At 35.3% G+C, this 17,886-nt stretch overlaps 1 protein-coding gene across 1 annotated transcript in view; it reads left to right on the top strand.

The window, feature by feature from the left end:
- The first annotated feature begins 470 nt into the window (after positions 1-470).
- Positions 471-17,886, top strand: part of FAM151B (family with sequence similarity 151 member B) — a 37,078-nt gene continuing 19,662 nt past the window's right edge. The window contains exons 1-6 of the mRNA XM_079145571.1: positions 471-592; positions 753-1,034; positions 6,300-6,425; positions 7,827-7,992; positions 11,526-11,743; positions 14,393-14,528. Coding sequence (XP_079001697.1) covers positions 1,010-1,034; positions 6,300-6,425; positions 7,827-7,992; positions 11,526-11,743; positions 14,393-14,528 — 671 coding nt within the window. The 5' untranslated portion in view covers positions 471-592; positions 753-1,009. The remainder of the gene's footprint in view (positions 593-752; positions 1,035-6,299; positions 6,426-7,826; positions 7,993-11,525; positions 11,744-14,392; positions 14,529-17,886) is intronic.

Raw genomic sequence — 17,886 nt, 5'->3', positions numbered from 1 at the left:
ACTGATCTCTCTTCTATTATTCTTTTAATTAGTGATTATATTTATATATAAAAGTGAAATTCATTTTGTTACATTCGTACATGGAGGGGGCATAATTTGGAAAATTTCTTCCCCAGTACTTCCCGATACTCTCCCCTCCTCCCAATCCCTTTCCTCTATGCTATTGATCTGTTCTATAAAATTTTAAAACTTTAACATAATGACCTCAAAATTGGTGTCATTAAAAGTGTAGGAATCTTTTCTGATGAACCTGGAGAACATCCAGAAAATATAAAGGCCTGACTGAGGATAAATAAAAATGATTATAAGTCTAGAAAGACTTAAAAATATTAAAGTCTGAAGGGTTGGGGAAGACGGCCTCCTTTTGTGTTCTATGTCTAACAATGTATTGTTAGCCCAGTTTTACAGCTGGCAGCTTCAGTTGTATTCGAATTGCAGAAGCTGAAAACGGTGAAGCCGTGTTGCTTATCGTCTGAGTCCCAAGACGCTCTTCGTGCCTTAGCTTGGCTGCAGAAAGCAGGGAGTGTCAGGCGGGTTAGGAAGGCAGTGGGAGAGAGATTCGAGTTGCGGAGTCTTTTCTGAGTGAACCCTGGTAGGAGAGGGAGAAGGGGAGAGAAAACTTTAAGTTATCTAAGCATCCATGTGCAAAAACACTCCTTTTTTTGGAGTAATAATTATACCCTTTCTAGAATGTTACTAAAATTAAAAAGAGAATGTATCCAACTTATTTGGAAATTCGTGCCCCACATCAGCAAATGCTTTCCATCTCGGGGCTTCATTCGTCGCTGTGGTCTTGCCTAGGGTAGCACTACTAGCGACACCCGGACCGCGGCCACTGAGCAGGCGAAACTGCGCTTGCGCACCGCTCCCCTCCCTTCCGGCTCGGCCTCGCCTGCGCGCCCTGGGGCTGCACAGCTCCGGGTTCTCGGAGTCGCGGTCCACGCCGCGGGTGACTGTCGGCGGGGTGCCAACCGCTCGGCGCCTGCGCAGACGGCGCGCGTCCGTCACCATGACAGCGCCCGCTGGGGGCCCGGGTAAGCAGTGGTCCCCACGGCTTCCGGCGGGGCTGGCTCCCTACGAGTGCGCGACGCGGGTCCTGAGCCTGAGCTCGCCGCCCGCTTTCCCGGGCCTGAGCCCGGAGTTGGGGCTCTCTGAGAGGCTCGCCTGGCAGCAGGGGAGTGTTCCGGCCCTCGCAGCTCTCCTCACCTCGTTTTCCTTGAACTGAGCGGCTCCCGGAGGCCGGGGTGGGCTTGAGTCCACCCTGGGCGCGCGCCCACCTTCCGCTGGGAGGGAACCACGGTTCCCGAAAGAAAAAGCGTTTAGGGCGCCCGAGAAGGGCAGGTTTATTGCCTTTGGAAGTCGTGGTTGGTTGGAAGGGAATGTGACAATTGCCAAGCCCATAATTTCAATAGACCGAATAGGGAGTAGCCCGTGGTCAGTGCGCGTGTTCAGTTCCTCTTTGGGAATTGAGGGTTGGCAGTGCAGACAAGGCACGGAGCTCGGCATTTTCCCACCACCTCGGCGCACGACCTTTGCAAGCTACTAACTAGTGTGTGCTGTTGTTTGACCTCTGGAACCCAAGGTGTTTTGGACGGCGGGTGTGGAATTCCCCAGAAGGCTACAGTCTCTTACATAAGCATGAGTAGTGGCGTTAGACAGCCTGGGCGACACACTCCTTCAATTTAGATATTTTACTGAATGTGAACATAATATGTGATCGTTATGGGGCATTTAAAGTATATTAAAGTAGGAATAAGCTTTGCAATACTAGCACTCAGACACATCACTAGTAATAACTTTTTGGTGTTTTCTAACAATCCTGTAGAGTTAAGGTCATAGTAAATATAAATTTTTTATCCTGTATTTTCTCCTAATATCCCCATGTCACAAAAGCTTTCTATAAAAATAACTTTAATGACTGAATTGTTTTATAAAAAATTATACTGTAATTTACTTAACCAGTTTCCTCATGTTTCCTTTTTTAAAAAATTAGAACTCATGCTGTAATAAACTTCTTTTTATTGTTCTTCCTCAATTCTGATTTTTTGAAACCTTAGACAAGATTTTTGTAACAGGAATTACTGAATCAAAGAATGAACATTTTTCTAAAGGCATACGTTAATCCTTATAGAACATTTTATTCCGAAAGTCCAAATCTAGGCCCAGGCTCAGATTGAAAAAACTGACCTTTCTCATTATTAAGCTGTAAAAATAGAGATTCTCTTGAATTGTTGAAAGGTTTGCAAAATGCTGGAATCAAATGTGTGCTCAGGTGAAAATTTTCAGATTGTGACACATACCATTAAAAAATAAATTCTGATCTCATTTGCCAGTTATGACTTAGCTAATTCTTTACCAGTTTCTTCCGCTATGTGAATCATTTTCTTCCCTTAACTTAAAAAAAAAAAAAAAAATACCATCTCAGCGTAGAAAAGTTCAAAAGGCACAGTAGGATTTTTAATGAAAGGTTCTCTGCAGTCCCTAACCAGTCAGTTCCTCTCCACACAGGCATCTGTTACCATTTCTTGTATATGCTTTGAGAGATTCTGTGTACATGCCGCATGCAAAATGTATAATGTTAATATATGTAATATATATAGTCTTTCTCCCACTTTCTTGATACACAATTTTTATAGCACTAGTTTTTAGCAACTTAGAATAAGTTTATCATATAGTTCTAAAAGTCTTTAAAACAATATATAATTCATTGGTTTCCAGTGTATTCACAGACTTGTGCAACTTTCACTACAATCAATTTTAGAATATTGTCATCAACAAAAAAATAAAATTAAAACCCCCCTAATATCTCAAATCACAGTTGCAAATCTACTTTCTGTCTCCACCAATTTACCTATTCTGGACATTTCATATAAATGGGGTTATGCAGTGATGTGACCTTGTCTGTCTGACTTCTTTCACTTTGCATAGGGTTTTCAAGTTGTGTTCAGATTGTAGCATATATCAGTGCTTCATTCCTTTTCAAGGTCAAATAATATTCTGTTGTTTGTGCATACTACTTTATTTTATCCATTTATTAGTTAACGGACATTTAGATTGATTCTATTGTTTGACTCTTATGAATTGTTTTAGTTGGTTTTATGCTGCTATATAACAGAGTACCATAGACTGGGTAATTTCTAATGACCAGAAATTTATTGGCTCACAGTTTTGGATGCTGGGAAGGCCAAGATGTAGGAGCTGAAGGGCTTTCTTGCATAGCTTGGCAGAAAGAACATAGCTGAAGGGCAGTAGGAGAGAGAAAGAGAGGGAGTACAAGATAGAGTGAGCCTGTTCCTATGATAAGGACATTAATCATTCATGAGGGCAGTGCCCTCTATGACCCAAACACCTCCAGTCATTAGGCCTCACCTCCCAGCTCCACTACATCGGGGATGAAGTTTCCAGTACATGAACCTTGGGAGACACATTCAAACCATGTATGAGTAATGCTGTGGTGAACATTTGTGTGCAAGTCATCGTGTGACTGTATGGCAGATTATTTTTAATGGTGAATATGGTAGCCACTTTTGGGAACTGGAAGTAATCTTAATGATTGTCTAGTCCAGGGGTCAGCAAACTTTTTTAAAAGATTAATTTATCACTTTACATGCTTATCATTTATGGTAAGAACATTTAAAATCCTCTCAGAGTATGTTAAAAATAGGGGAGTTTGGGGTGAGTATATGGGGCAAATGAGAACTCTGTATTTTTTTGCTGAATTTTTTCTATAAATCATAACTGCCCCCCAAAAGTCTTAATCTTAGGAAAACTGCAACTAATTTTGCCTTTCTCTCAGCCCTATTTGCAGAGTTACAGCCTGCTTAAGATAGTCATACTAATACCTTAGATACAGGTAATCAGAGGCTTCTTAAATTCTAAAGATGTACATATAGTCCCTAGGATGGTTCGATTTATGATTTTTTGACTTTATACAGTGCAGTCATTCCATTTTCCATGTTCAGTATAATATACAGTAAGTTACATGAGATATCAACACTTTATAGTGAAATAGCTTTTGTGTTAGGTGATTTTGCCCAAGTGTAAGTCAATGTAAATCTTCTAAGCATGCTTAAGGTAGGCTAGGCTAAGCTTGGATGTTCAGTAGTTTAGGTGTATTTAGTGCATTTTTTATTTTTGATATTTCCAACTTACAATGAGTTTATTGGGACATAACCCCTTCTTAAATCAAGGAACATCTATACACAGTTGTGGCTAAGTACAGTATAGCAATTTCACTCATTAAAAGGGCAAGAACTTTTAAATTCTAATGTTTTTAAATTCTTCATAGTATCTGTGAATGTTTTATTGGTGCATTGTAATTATACATAGTAGTGGGATTCGTTGTATTTAGTTGAAAGGTGCTGTGGAAATGCCTTGTTATGAATCATATGACAACTAGGTTCCATTAAGTAACCATTTCTCTAAGTCATTTTGTGTATTCCAAAAACTTTATTTGTAACAGCCACATCAGTCACATATTCTATCATGAGAATATACTATGATTTAATTATCTTCCTATTGTTGGACATTTAGTATAACTAATAATAGGCCCTCTATAATACCTGTCTTAAATATTTAAAAAATGATATGATGCATTGCCATCTAATTCTGAAAGGTCTCTGATTCTATTCTGAATGCTAAGTAGGGCCACGTGTGCTGAGTGGGAGGCTGCTTGGGGATAGTGGGTTCTCCAGCTAACCCCTGCTTCTTTATTCTGTAGCCCAGCATCTAGAGTGGTTGCTGGGTTCCCTGCACGTTAGATTAGAAGTTTATTTATTTGCTCCTCTGTTCACTGTTTAAATATTACTTTTATTTATAGTTTCTGATAGCTTTTGTTAGGTTTTTAACTGTTGTTAGGAATTTAAACTCCAGAGGACAGACTTACACATAGGGAATTTGCAGGAAGTATTTAAGTGAAGAAACAATAATTAGAGATGTTAAGAGTATGGATAACTTTTTTTTTTTAACTTTTTTTGTGGTGTGGGAGATCAAATTAAGGGCCTTATACATTTTTTTCTTCATTTTTTGCTTTTTAAAGCTTTCAAAAAAATTGCTATATTAGAATATGGCATAGTATAGAGTTGACCTGGATATAAATATTTTTGCTACCACTCTTACCTTAGTTAACTTTCATTTTTAAATATTAATTAAGAAAAATCTGATATGCCAAAAGTAGTTGATAGACATGAGAATTACTTATATTTGTAATAGTAGATAAATCTATGACTACTAATTTGAATTTATTTAATCACTCTTGAGTTTTGGAGAATCATAATTTGAAGGTGAATATGTAGCAAAATGAGGTTTGATTAATTTATTTTTGTTTGTTTTTTGTTTTTCGGTACTAGGGATTGAATCTGGGGATACTTAACCACTGAGCCATATACCCAGCCCTTTTAATTTTTTTATTTTGAGACAAGGTCTCATTAAGTTGCTGAAGCTAACCTTGAACTTGTGGTCCCTCCTGCCCCAACCTCCCAAGTCTCTGGTATTACAGACCTGCGCCATCGTGTGTGGCCTGCGATTTGAATTTTAAATTGTCAATAGACAATAAGACTTCAGTGGAGAAAATTATTACATTGCACAAAACTTAGAAGGTTTTTTTTTTTTTTTTTTTTTTTTTTTTGGTGGGGGTGATGAACATTATTCACAACACCCAAGTTGTGGAAACAACTTCAATGTCTAAAGGTAGATGAATGGATCAAGAAGATGTGCTGTGTCCACACATGAGCTCATGTGTGCACACCTACACACACACATACTCGATGGAATATTATTCCGCCCTAAAAAGAATGAGATTTGCCATTTGCCACAACATGGATGAACTTGAAGAACATTATTATGCTAAGTGAAATAAGTCAGACACAGAAAGAAAAATATTGCATGACTTCATTTACATGTGGAATCTAAAATTTAAAATTTGAAATATACAGAGATGGAGAATAAAACTAGTTACTCAAAGGAGTAATGGTGAGATGTAGGTCAGAGGATGCAAAGTGGCAAATATGTTGGATGAACAAATATAAAGACTTCATGTACAACATGAGTATATATGTAACATTATAGTGTATACGTGATGTATACTCAGTGAGTAGATTTTTAGCTACTCTTGCCCCAAAAACTTTAAAAATGGGTAACTATGTCAAATGACTGATAATGTTAATATGCCTCAGAGCAAACTTTTTACTATCAATATGTATCTTATAACATTATCTATCTTAAATATATATAAGAAAACTTATTTTAAAAATTTACCCCATGAAATAAACATTCTTTTTTATGTAAATTTTTTATTTTAGGATCTTGGAGTGAAAATATACTGGAATATTTTCTGAGAAATAACCAGATTACAACAGAAGATGGCGCTGAGATCATCTGGTATCATGCAGCTAATCACAAGGCACAGATGAACGAGGCATTGAAAAGTAAGACAGTCCAGTTTCTGATGTTTACTTTAGAGTAGATTAATTCAATACCTTTTTTGATATCTAGCCAAATTTCTTTGAATTTGCTATATTAGGACTAATCTGGCAAATTTACTGGACACAAGAGTACATTCTTCTCTGTGCTTCCACCTGAACAGTGAGAAACAGCCTTCAGGACACTTGTATTTGTTAAAACTTTCCAAAAGGGCTGTTCCAAAATTTGGATGATGGTCAAAGTTAGAAATCATCTCTCAATTAAACCTCCGACCTCACTTCATAGGTAATACCAGTAATATTTTGAACCCCATCTACTAATTTGGGCCATTTTATTTCTCAGAATCCATTCAGAAAAGGAATGCTGTTGGTTGGAACCTTCAACCCCCCTCAGTAGCCTGAAGGCCCTGCACAAACTGGCCTGCTTCCCCAAGTCCACCTGTCCCAGTGTGCTCAGTCTGCATTTGTACCAGCCTTAGAGTTCCTCTCATAGCTCAGCTCTTTTGCTCCTCAACTGCCATATACATTTTTACCTGGAATGCTCTCTTCCCACACTTTGCCTGGCTAGCCTCTTAATCATCCTTTGGTATCAGCTGAATTGCCATTTCTGTAAGAAGACTTTGCCTGAACCCAGAATCAAAATTCAGGGTAGCCTCTGTACTTTTCTTTCACATGTGGACTTCTGTGGCCAGCTTCTTTTATTCAGTGTATTTTAAAAGTTCATTTATGTTCTAATGTCTGTCATTACTTCATGTCTATTTATGGTTGTATCATCTCATTGTGTGGATATGCCAGTTTGTTTATCCCTTCATCAGTTGATAAACATTTCAATTTCTGTTTTTTTGCTACTTTTAAATACTACTGCTATGAATATTCATGTACAAATTTTTTGTGGACACATGACATATGTTTGCAGTTCTCTTACATTATATGTCTATAGAGTAGAACTGCTGAGTCATAATAAGTGTATTTAATTTTTTTAGGGAACTGCCATACATTTCTAAAATGGCTATACCTTTTATGTTCCCACTGATAATATAGATAATTATTATAATCTTTCCACATCTTTGTCAACATTTGTTACTGTGCATTTTTAAAAATCATCTCAGTATGTATGGTCTGATATTTCATTGCAATTTTTAAAAATACTTTTAGTCACAGATGGACACAATACTTTTATTTACTTGGAAAAATTCAAAAGTGTGACAACAGTTTAAGGGAAATGCATTTAACTTCTTGGCATGTTTGCTCATCTGTAACAAATAAGGACTGAACATGGTACCTGGTATGTAGTAGTTACTCAGTATTAGTTTTCTTTCCTTCCTTTTATCTTTTTAAAGAAGGACATGCCATCTCCTATAGTTCTGCAGTTTATCAGCATTAACTTAAGTTCTTTTATTTGGGCAGGTACTGCTCACATGATAGAGGCCGATGTCCTTCTTCCAAGTGATGGATCAGAGCATGCACAACCAATCATGGCCCACCCCCCTGAAACAAACAGTGATAATACTCTACAGGAGTGGCTCACTGAGGTGATGAAGAGCAATAAAGGCATCAAGCTGGATTTCAAGAGGTATTTGTATAAACATGTTGCTGTTGTTATAGAGTAACTTCTGGGGAAAAATTAATAACCACACATATCTATGCCTAACTATCTACTTTTGTACCTTATCCAAAATGAAGGTGGAATTATAGATTCTAGTATGTTTCCAGAGTGGACCTAAGACCTACTGAGCTATTTTCTGTAATTGTTTCTTTGAGGGTAAAGCTAATTTTTATAAAGGGATTTATTGTGCATGATCATGGTGATAACAGAATGCTAAATTTAAAGTTATTTTGTTAAAAAGCAGTCTGGGAAGGAGAGGTTGGAAGAAATTTTTTTGATGTGTATTCAGTTTGATTTATGTTGCTACATTTGTAAAGGGAATTATTTGGAATTTTTCATTAACCAAAGTATTGAATAAAAATACTGTTTTGGAGACACTGATAATGAAAAGTGAGATTAAATGTCATATTCTTTCCTGTGCCCATCATAGGAGATTTTGCTTTTAAGTATTTTGTCACGTAAAAATTATAGGTAAAGCCAGGAATGTACTGCGACACCAAAAAACAAAAGCTCACCATAAGCCCTGTAAGGGCTGCTGCTATTGAAATACAGGATTGACAGTAAAGCTGCCTTATCTCTGAGTCATATTTTAAAATTGAGTTATCCCCCCCCAAAATAATTATTTAGAAATGTTGTGGGATTATTAAAATGAGTAACCATTTTTATAGGGCTAACTATACCAATAAGCCTCATTCTGTTGGTGAATGAATGAATGTATAGAATCTTGACAAAAAGGAGCTTTTAATTGACAAGGACTTGTGAGTTAAAGAGCTGTCTTAAAATCATAGAGCTTGGGGCTGGGGTTGCGGCTCAGTGGTAGAGTGCTTGCCTAGCGTGTGTGAGGCACTAGGTTTGATTTTCAACACCACATATAAATAAATAAAATAAAAGTCCATCAACAACTAAAAAAAAAAAGTATTTAAAAAAATCTTAAGGTTTTTCGAGCGATAACTGCGTTAGCTCTGTTTTATGGACAAAGAGATTTAGTCCCAGAGAGATTAGGTGATTTACCTAAGGATGACAGCTAAGCTCTGCCAGCTGAAGTGGCACCAGATCCTGGGCATTCTCTGTGCTCTGATGAAGCATTTGATCTCTGATGCTTGGCAGTTTAAAGTTTTAGATTGCCTTGCTTTTTCATGTGCCTGATTTTTTTTTTTTTTTTTTTATATTTACTATTGCCCCTTGGATTATTCCCTGTGATCTGCTCTTTGGCTTCTCATGTATTAGCCTGTTTATTCTTTAATTTTTCTTTTCCTTATTTTTTTTAAAGTTGTAGATGGACACAATACATTTTTATATTTATTTATTTTTATGTGGTGCTGAGGATTGAACTCTGCCTCACATGTGCTAGGCAAGCGCTCTACCACTGATCCACAACCCCAACTCCTGTTTATTCTTAAATGCTAGCAGCTATCACAAAAGAATGGGGCCACTCAAAACTAAAATTTTACAGGGATTTTTTTCCCCATAACATTTGAAAGGGAATAAATGTAAATTAGTGGTTATAAGAACACTTATACATCAGACACTGTTCTCAGAGCATTACTTGTGTTTTTCATTTAATCCTCATGATAATCCTAAGAGGTAGATTGTTGCTGCGATCTTCCTTTTCCAGATGAGGCAACAGAGGCAGAGGGGATAAGTAGCCTGTCAGAGGTCGCATCATTGGTAACAGAGAGCTGTCACCCTGACTAGAGAGTTTATGCTCTTAACCAGACTGCTTCACTTCCTGTGTGAGAGGAGCTGAATGTTATTTTAGTTAGAGTTTAGTAGTTCTTATTTCATGCTTATAAGTTACATTGTTTGGTATATAAATAATAAATAACATGGTAGTTTTAAAATTTTTATTTAGAGTTTTAGGCAACTCCAGAGTTTTAGCAAAAACCTATTTTCCCTTAAAATGTAATTTGAAGTGATTTATTATAATTTTAAGTATGGTTTTTATTTTATAATCCCCATTTCTCTATGGAATACATAGGAAAGTAGGAAAAGATATTCAGTACTATGCTATTTTGATTTCTTTAGTGTTGTAGTATGTTTTGTCGTCGTTTTCTGTTTTTGTTTTTTTCCGTGCTGGGGATCAAACCCAGGGCCTCACACGTGCCAGGCCAGCACTCTACCACTGCCCATCCCTAGCCCATCTTAGTAGTGTTTTGAAGTCAGGTCTTACGGTGCCTTTAGCTTTGTTCTTTTTGCTCAGCATTACTTTGGCTATTCTGGGTCTTCTGTGGTTCCATATGAATTTTAGATTTGTGGTTTTAACATGGCATTGATATAGTATAAGACAGAAAGAATTTAAAGCAGAGAAATAAGAGCATTTAAATTAGAATCTGCAAGTTCCAGCATTAGGGCTTCTTGATCCATTAAATCTAAGTCCTTCATTGCAGGAGCAGAAGAGTGAGAAGACTGAGTCTCTTTCACTCTGCTGCTGTGTTGTGGAAGAAGAGTGAGAGACTAGAAGTTAAACGATAGAGCCTGGTTTCTCTGGTTTATTTCACAATTGACTGAGAATATTAATTTTTCCTCTTAAGGTAGGAGGCACAGAAGGAATGGAGAGAAGAAAGATAGAAGCACAGATGGAAGTGTCCTCTCCTAAGACGAGGTAGAAATGTGAAGAGTGTTGCCGAGTGTCCTCTCCAGCACCCATCTTCACAGTGCTTAGCCTCCCATCACAGGATTCACTACAGCTCATTTCTTGGAAATGAGCACTTCTAAAGTTTTAAAAGGATTAATTTTAAAGGTTCAGAAGATAGAAGTAGTGAGGGTTTCTAGTAGGTTATGTGTACAATTTTGAAAAGTAAAAATGGTGCAGGCTGATTAAAACCCTGTTGTTTTAAAGTACATAGGTGTCAGCTAGAATCGATGTAGGAAGAAAAGAAAGAAAAAAGTAGCAGCTTTTCAATTTAAACATCCTTGTCTCTAGTTTCTAGAATAGGTGCTTACAGAAAAAGAAAAGTAAATGTGGAACTTATAAAAGCTTTAAGGAAATATAGTTTTTTGCTTTCCAGTTATTTTTAGCAATGTGTTTATATCTCCAGACTCCCCCAAAGAATATGTGAGGGGGGAAAAAAAAAGATCGCTCTTCTTCTTCTAGGGCCTTGAGCTGGTCCTGGAAATACAGTACCTGGACACACTTGATTTTTCATGAATGTGAATGTGCAGGTTATGAGTACATTTGATGAGTGAATAGTTATGTCTTATATTGTTTCATACTTAGTGACCCTAATATGGAGAGCTTTGACACCCTATTTGGTCCATAAGTAGTGGCATTATTTATATGCTGATAGAACCTTTAAGTTCCTTCATGAATAATATGTGTAAATCAAAAGTTTGAGATATCTTATCTTTCTCTTCTGTGTGTGTGATCTTTGATTTTACTTAATTAAGGTATTATTATATCACATTTTTATTATGAATTTGAGAACATTAAAACCATTAGTCTAAAAGAACTTCTTTTCACTCTCGGAATGTTTCTCATTGACACCAAACTATGTTTTTAGTCTGGCAGCTGTGGAACCATCCATGATGCTCTTGGAAAATGTGAAGAGGCATCTGAAGTGTCCCGTATGGATTAATGCTGATATTCTCCCTGGTCCAAATGGAAGTAGCAAAGTAGTAGATGCAAAACCATTTATAGACACTGTGACATCCTTCTTTCCAGATGTGACATTTTCCCTGGGTTGGACAACAGGATGGCATCCTGAGACAGTCAATGAAGGTAATAATGCTAATAATTTATTTTTTATTTTCTGTTGATCAAATTAAAATATCCTTCAATTATAAAAATAACATCTTTAATATAAAGTAAAAAAAAATTATCCCATAAAATCTAAGAGCCTAATGGAGAGAAAGACATGACCCAAGAGGTATGTGTATGACCCTTTGGTTATTTTAGATGGACTCTGTGTTCATTTTTGGTATCTTATCCCAAAGCTTCCGTGGGAAATATTTATTTTCAAGGTCTAGAATAACCAAAGTTCTCTCTTTAAATTCTTTGAACAAGTCCCAAATTGGTCTCGTTCAACTTGTAAAATATTTTAGACACCACTGCTTCCTTAGAACAAACTCCATACATCACTTGTCAAAAGCTTTTCAAATGATATGAAACCACAAGAGCACAAGTTCTACTCCCTAATCATTGAACGGGGCCCTCGCTGTGTTCTTTGTGGCTGACAAGAGAATGGGAAGCCAGAAGACACTATGTAGTCTGGATCCCTTCTTTTCATTCTTGTCTTTCTACAGGCAGACCTTACATTTCATCCACATCTTCCTGGTTGAAACTTATTACACTCTTGGGTTTATCTATTTCTTCACACATCCCTTTGTAGAGATTTCCAGGTAATCAGCCAGTAAGCAAATTCTCTGGGCCGTCTGCCCACATGGTAAACATAAAATCACCAACTAAAAACACTTTAGAGCCTGTTGAGATGTTAGCTTTTGTCCTGTGAGTTTCAGGCTGCTCAGTGTTTATTTATGAGCTTTTTTCTGTTCCACTATGCTGAGGATAGAAACCAGGGTTTTGCACATGCTAGGCAAGTGTTCTACCTCTGAGTTACAACCCCAGCCCCAGATGTAAAGTTTTACATCCAGCACAAGGTTAGAGTAATTGCTGTCTAGTGAGTAGTAACATTTACCTTATGACCCTAATAACCAAAAATTAATATAATTGAGACAAAAAAATCATATACTTTAACCTAATTCTACTTTAATGTTCTACTAATTTAATTTATTAGATCCATTAAAGTATATAGCATATAATTTAAAATGTTTTTTTAAAATATATTTTTTAGTTGTAGGTGGACACAATACCTTTATTTTGTTTTTATGTGGTTATGAAGATTGAACCCAGGGCCCCAACTTTGCGAGCCACACCCACAGCCCCTAATTTAAAATGTTTGAAGATGATAAACTAGAAACTCTCTGGTACCCAGGTACTGGTTCTAAACTCCATTTCACTGTTTAGTCTAACTCTAGTCTTAGCCTCAGGCTAAATGAGTTCAGCCCTATGTGGGTCGTCAGGCTACTTTTCCCTCCCTAGCTTCTTGTCATTGTCAACTTAGGCTTTATCCTCCCTTCTTATGCTGCACTGTTAAAAAAGAGAGGTCATAGGTTTATAATCACATAGGCATAGCTTCTGTTAACAGTCCCTTCTTTTAATGATAAAAATATTATCTAAATTTTATATTATAATAATATTATTATTATATTTATATTATTATTATTTTTTATATTATCTAAATTTTAAAGAAAACAGAATATTTCCCTTCTATTCATTAGGAATTTAGCTGCCAAAGCGACATATTGACTTAGGATTTCTGTATTGAATTTAACTTACAGTACTTTTTACAACCTACTTTTGATAGAATCAAGGGTGATTTTTAAAAATATTTTTCTGATGCTGTTTATAAACAAGCAAGTGTGTTAACATGTCTTAACATGATCAATTTTACCACCTTTTTTTTTTTTTGGTACCAGGGATTGAACCCAAGGGCACTTAACCACTGAACCACATCCCCAGGCCTCCCTTTTTAAAAAACTATTTTATTTAGAGACAGGGTCTTGCTGAGTTGCTTAGGGCCTCGTTAAGTTGGTAAGGCTGGCTTTGAACTCTCAATCCTTCTTCCTCAGCTCCTGAGCCACTAGGAATTACAGGCATGTGCCACTGTGCTCAGCACCATTTTTTTCTTTAATATAATGTACAAATAATTTGGAGTAGCCAAAAAAGAAAATGGATTTGAAGTCAATTATCACTTAAACAGCTAGTAGATACTTTGAGAAAGAAAATACAACTAGAAAATCTCAGTTTATAGAGAATATTAATGATATAGAACCTTAAAGTAAAAATAGTATCAAATTTACTTTTTTTTGCACTTGAGAGATTAGTAAAACCTTTTTGGGGTTTTGTTTTGTTTTGTTTTTTGGTGCTGGGGGTTGAACCCAGGGCCTTGTGTATGCTAAACTCATGCTCTATCACTGAGCTGTACCCTGCCCGCACTGCCCCCCAGTAAAATCTTCTTAATGTTTTAATTTTTTTTTTGGTGAATTTGCTCTAGGGTATTTATGGCATGATCTTTATCTATATTTTCCACTTCACATATTTTCTTGGGCTGGAGATACAGTGAAGTAAGTAGTAAAGTATTTGCCTGGCATGTACCAGGCCTGGGGTTCAATCCCCAGCACTGTAGGGAAAAAAATTTTGCATTATATGTTATTTAATTCACTGTGACTCCAAATGGAACTTTTTATGAATTATCTATGAGTTTAACTGTAGATTATCTATGGATTTACCTATTAATAGGTAATTTAGTGTTTTATTTAATCAACTAACAAGATTCCAGTCAAAAACCTAAATTTCTTTACCTTTCAGGGTACAATTGGACAATGGTGAAGGAGATGGCATATATATGCAGTGGACTGAATCAGCCTGTGACATTCCCTGTCAGAGCAGCATTAGTCAGGCAATCTTGTTCTCAGTTGCTTTGGCTGTTAAAGAAATCAAACAGGTATGTATTAGTTTAACAATATAGGGTGTGCATGTGAGACAGAAAGGGCAAATTGAGTATGGAAAGACAGTGTGAGAGAAAGACAGAGGCAATGAAAGCAGTATTTAAGTGCACAGACTCCTACACTAGGCTGAAGTCCTTGACAAGACTTCATTTATTTAATATCCTATTCCACAGAAAAGTTGAGTAAATGTTGTCATCTTTTTATACAGTCACAAAATGGTATGAGTATATAAAATAGTTTCTCTTTGAATTACATCATAATTTCAGATAAAATATCTTAATATTTAATAAGAATTAGTTGGACCACCAATTAACTATTAAAATGTATTATAAAGTTACAGTTATTTAAACAGTTTGGGTACTATGTTTTTAATAGACTGGTCAACAGAAAGTTTAAAAATAAATGTAAATCTATCCTGTAGGAAAAAGCTGGCATTGCAAATCATTGGAACAAAAGTTTAATAACTGATATTAGCATGGCCACTTAACTATGTAGGTAAAACAATGCTGACAGCTTCCTTTTGTCCCTCTTCCAAAATAAATTCCAGTTGAATTAAAGACTTGAACATCAAATAGTAAATACATAAAGAAAAAACATGGAATGATATTTAAATATAGTTTCAGAATGGAGAAGATCTTTCTTCTATATTTGTACTATAGGCACAAAACCCAGAAACTATTAAAAACTATAAATTTTGATAAATTTGGGAAGATTCTGGTAAAAATATCCTTTTTATGTATGTCAGAGAAATTTAAAGATTTCTAACATATAATTTTACTAAACATCCAGAGAAAGATCTAGGTTAATAACACATCAAGTTGGAGAGAATTGCAGAAACTGACACACATACATTACTAGCAGGAGTATAAACTGACCAGTAATTTCCTTAAGAGAAATTTGGCATATAGTCATGAGTTTCATCAATGAGGGCTTATCTTAAGAAGTTCACATAAGCACATATACCATAGGTACTTGGATATTCTTGAAGCATTTTAATTGTAAAAAATACTTGAGACATTCTTAATACCTATCAGTCAGAAATTGGTTGAATAAATTATGGTATATATAATACTTCATATGGTATATATAATACTACATATGATTGAGTAATATACCCATTATAGATAATACATTAGCTATTAGATTTTAATATGGTATGTTCTCTAAGATAATGTTTCAAGTAAATAAATTAAGGTACCAAAAGATAGGTGTAGTTTGATTCCATATGCATGGGAAAACTGGATGTATAAAATATTTTTAGATGAATTTAGAATCATTTGAAACAGTGGCTGCTAGCATTATACTTAAAGAGAAACATTAGATGGTACCAGACACTATCCTAGTTAGGTTCTTAGTTTCAAACAACTGAAACAAATTCTGGCTAACTTAAGAGGAAAGAGATTTATTAAATTACAGGGAGATATCTACTCTTGCAGTATCCTGTGATGCTATTAGACATTGTCTTATTGTAAACACATCATTTATTTATCAACTCTGCCTCTAGTTTTGTTTTCATTAGTATTGGAGAACTGCATGGAAATCAAATAGCATACTGTATTAATTTTTAAAGATTATTGAAATGAAAGCATTCAATTAAATGAAAAATTTTAAATTCTCATAGAGAACTCTGGAGTCCTTGAGAATATATCCTAATGCCCTTATCTGAGAAACATTTATGATACTGATTAACTATATTTTCATGAAGATTTAATACTCAAGTAATCAAGCACACAAGAACCATAAGACTGTGGCCACATTTGTGAGAAAATTCAGCCAAGGCTGAGTTCCATTTTGGTATATTTTAAATTATCTTTTAACTATATGGCACAGTGATTTTCAAATGGTCATGTTCAATCCTGATGGACTTCAGCTCACAGAGACATCTGATAACCCAAGAGACCTCAATCAAAAATAAGCCTTTTAGACTGGGATTGTGGCTCAGTGGTAGAGCACTTACCTAGCATGTGTGAGGCACTAGGTTCAATTTTCAGCACCACATATAAATAAAATAAAAATAAAGGTTAAAATAAAAAGGTCAGCAGAAATGACCCGAGATTAGAATGAGTTTAAAAATAAAGTCTCTTAAACATAATCCACATGGGCCTGTAAAAGCTGAATTAACTGAATACTGTGAACATGATGAAAATTATCAACTGGTAACTAGACATTCCTGGGCTGCTCAGTGTGGCAGTTGTTCTAAGAAATTTAAGAGTTTTTCCCCACTAAGCAGAAATTACACATTTCTTAAATATCTAATGTTAGCTCTTTCAAACTGGAAAGTATTGGTTTATGCAGAAATAATTTATTTTTTTTCTATGGTTTTTCACATTTAAGTAGGTCATAACAAAAAGCTATTTAAATGAACTAGACAGTTCTCTACAGCAAAAGTAAAGGTAATTTTTTCAAGTAGGCTTCCCCCCCCCCCATAATAAAGTATCTTTATCTTTCAAAAGATGTTGCTGAAAAAAAAAAAGGGTCTTGTTGAAACATGTATTTAGGAACAGTGAATGTGATTATCTTTACCCTTTATTCTGAATTTATATAATGAATTTAAAGAGATTAGCAGTTCATTAATCCTTGACCCATATTTTCACAATAAGGGCAAGGTTTGACTGGTTGGAGAAAGAGTTTTTATTTTTTTATTTATTTATTTATTTATTTATTTTTTTTGGAGAAAGAGTTTTTAAATAACGAATTGTACTGTAAACAATGAATTACCCAATATTCAGAATATTGATTGATACATATCAATATATAAATATGCATACAAACAGAAGCTCTTAAAAATGATTTATAAAGCATTTTAGGATTTTCTTATATCTTAGGTTACATTAAAATGTTAATTATTGTAGCACTGTATTTAACTAATTATTAAGAGAGTATTCTAATGGATAGGATGCCAAATAATAAATTGGATTTTATTATTTGTTTATGAAGTAAGTGCTAATTGTTTTGATTATGCATTTTTATTCATATATTATCTCAACCATTAAGAGTGTGTGTGTGTTATAAAACTTCCCTGTATGAAAGTGCTTTCATCTGTTTTTTTCATATAAATGAAATTACCTAATTTTGGGAGTCTCTATGGGGAGGTTTAAACCTCTTTTTAGTGATGTGATACAGACAATTCTCCCTTCTCATTCAACTTATCTCCTAAATATATGCTAAAGGAACTAGATGAAAATGGGTAGCTATAAGAGCACTAAATAATCATTACTAATGAAAAAATAATTTAGAATTCATTTCAATGTCATCATATTAATATACAAAGATAAACATGTTGTATATTAATACTTACCTAAGTTAGCTTTATAATACATTTCATTTAACCTCATAGTCGTAGCAAATGTTTGA

This window comes from Sciurus vulgaris (assembly GCF_902686455.1).
Source record: "Sciurus vulgaris genome assembly, chromosome: 6".
Taxonomy (NCBI): Eukaryota; Metazoa; Chordata; class Mammalia; order Rodentia; family Sciuridae; genus Sciurus; species Sciurus vulgaris.
This window is presented reverse-complemented; position numbering and strand designations above follow the sequence as displayed.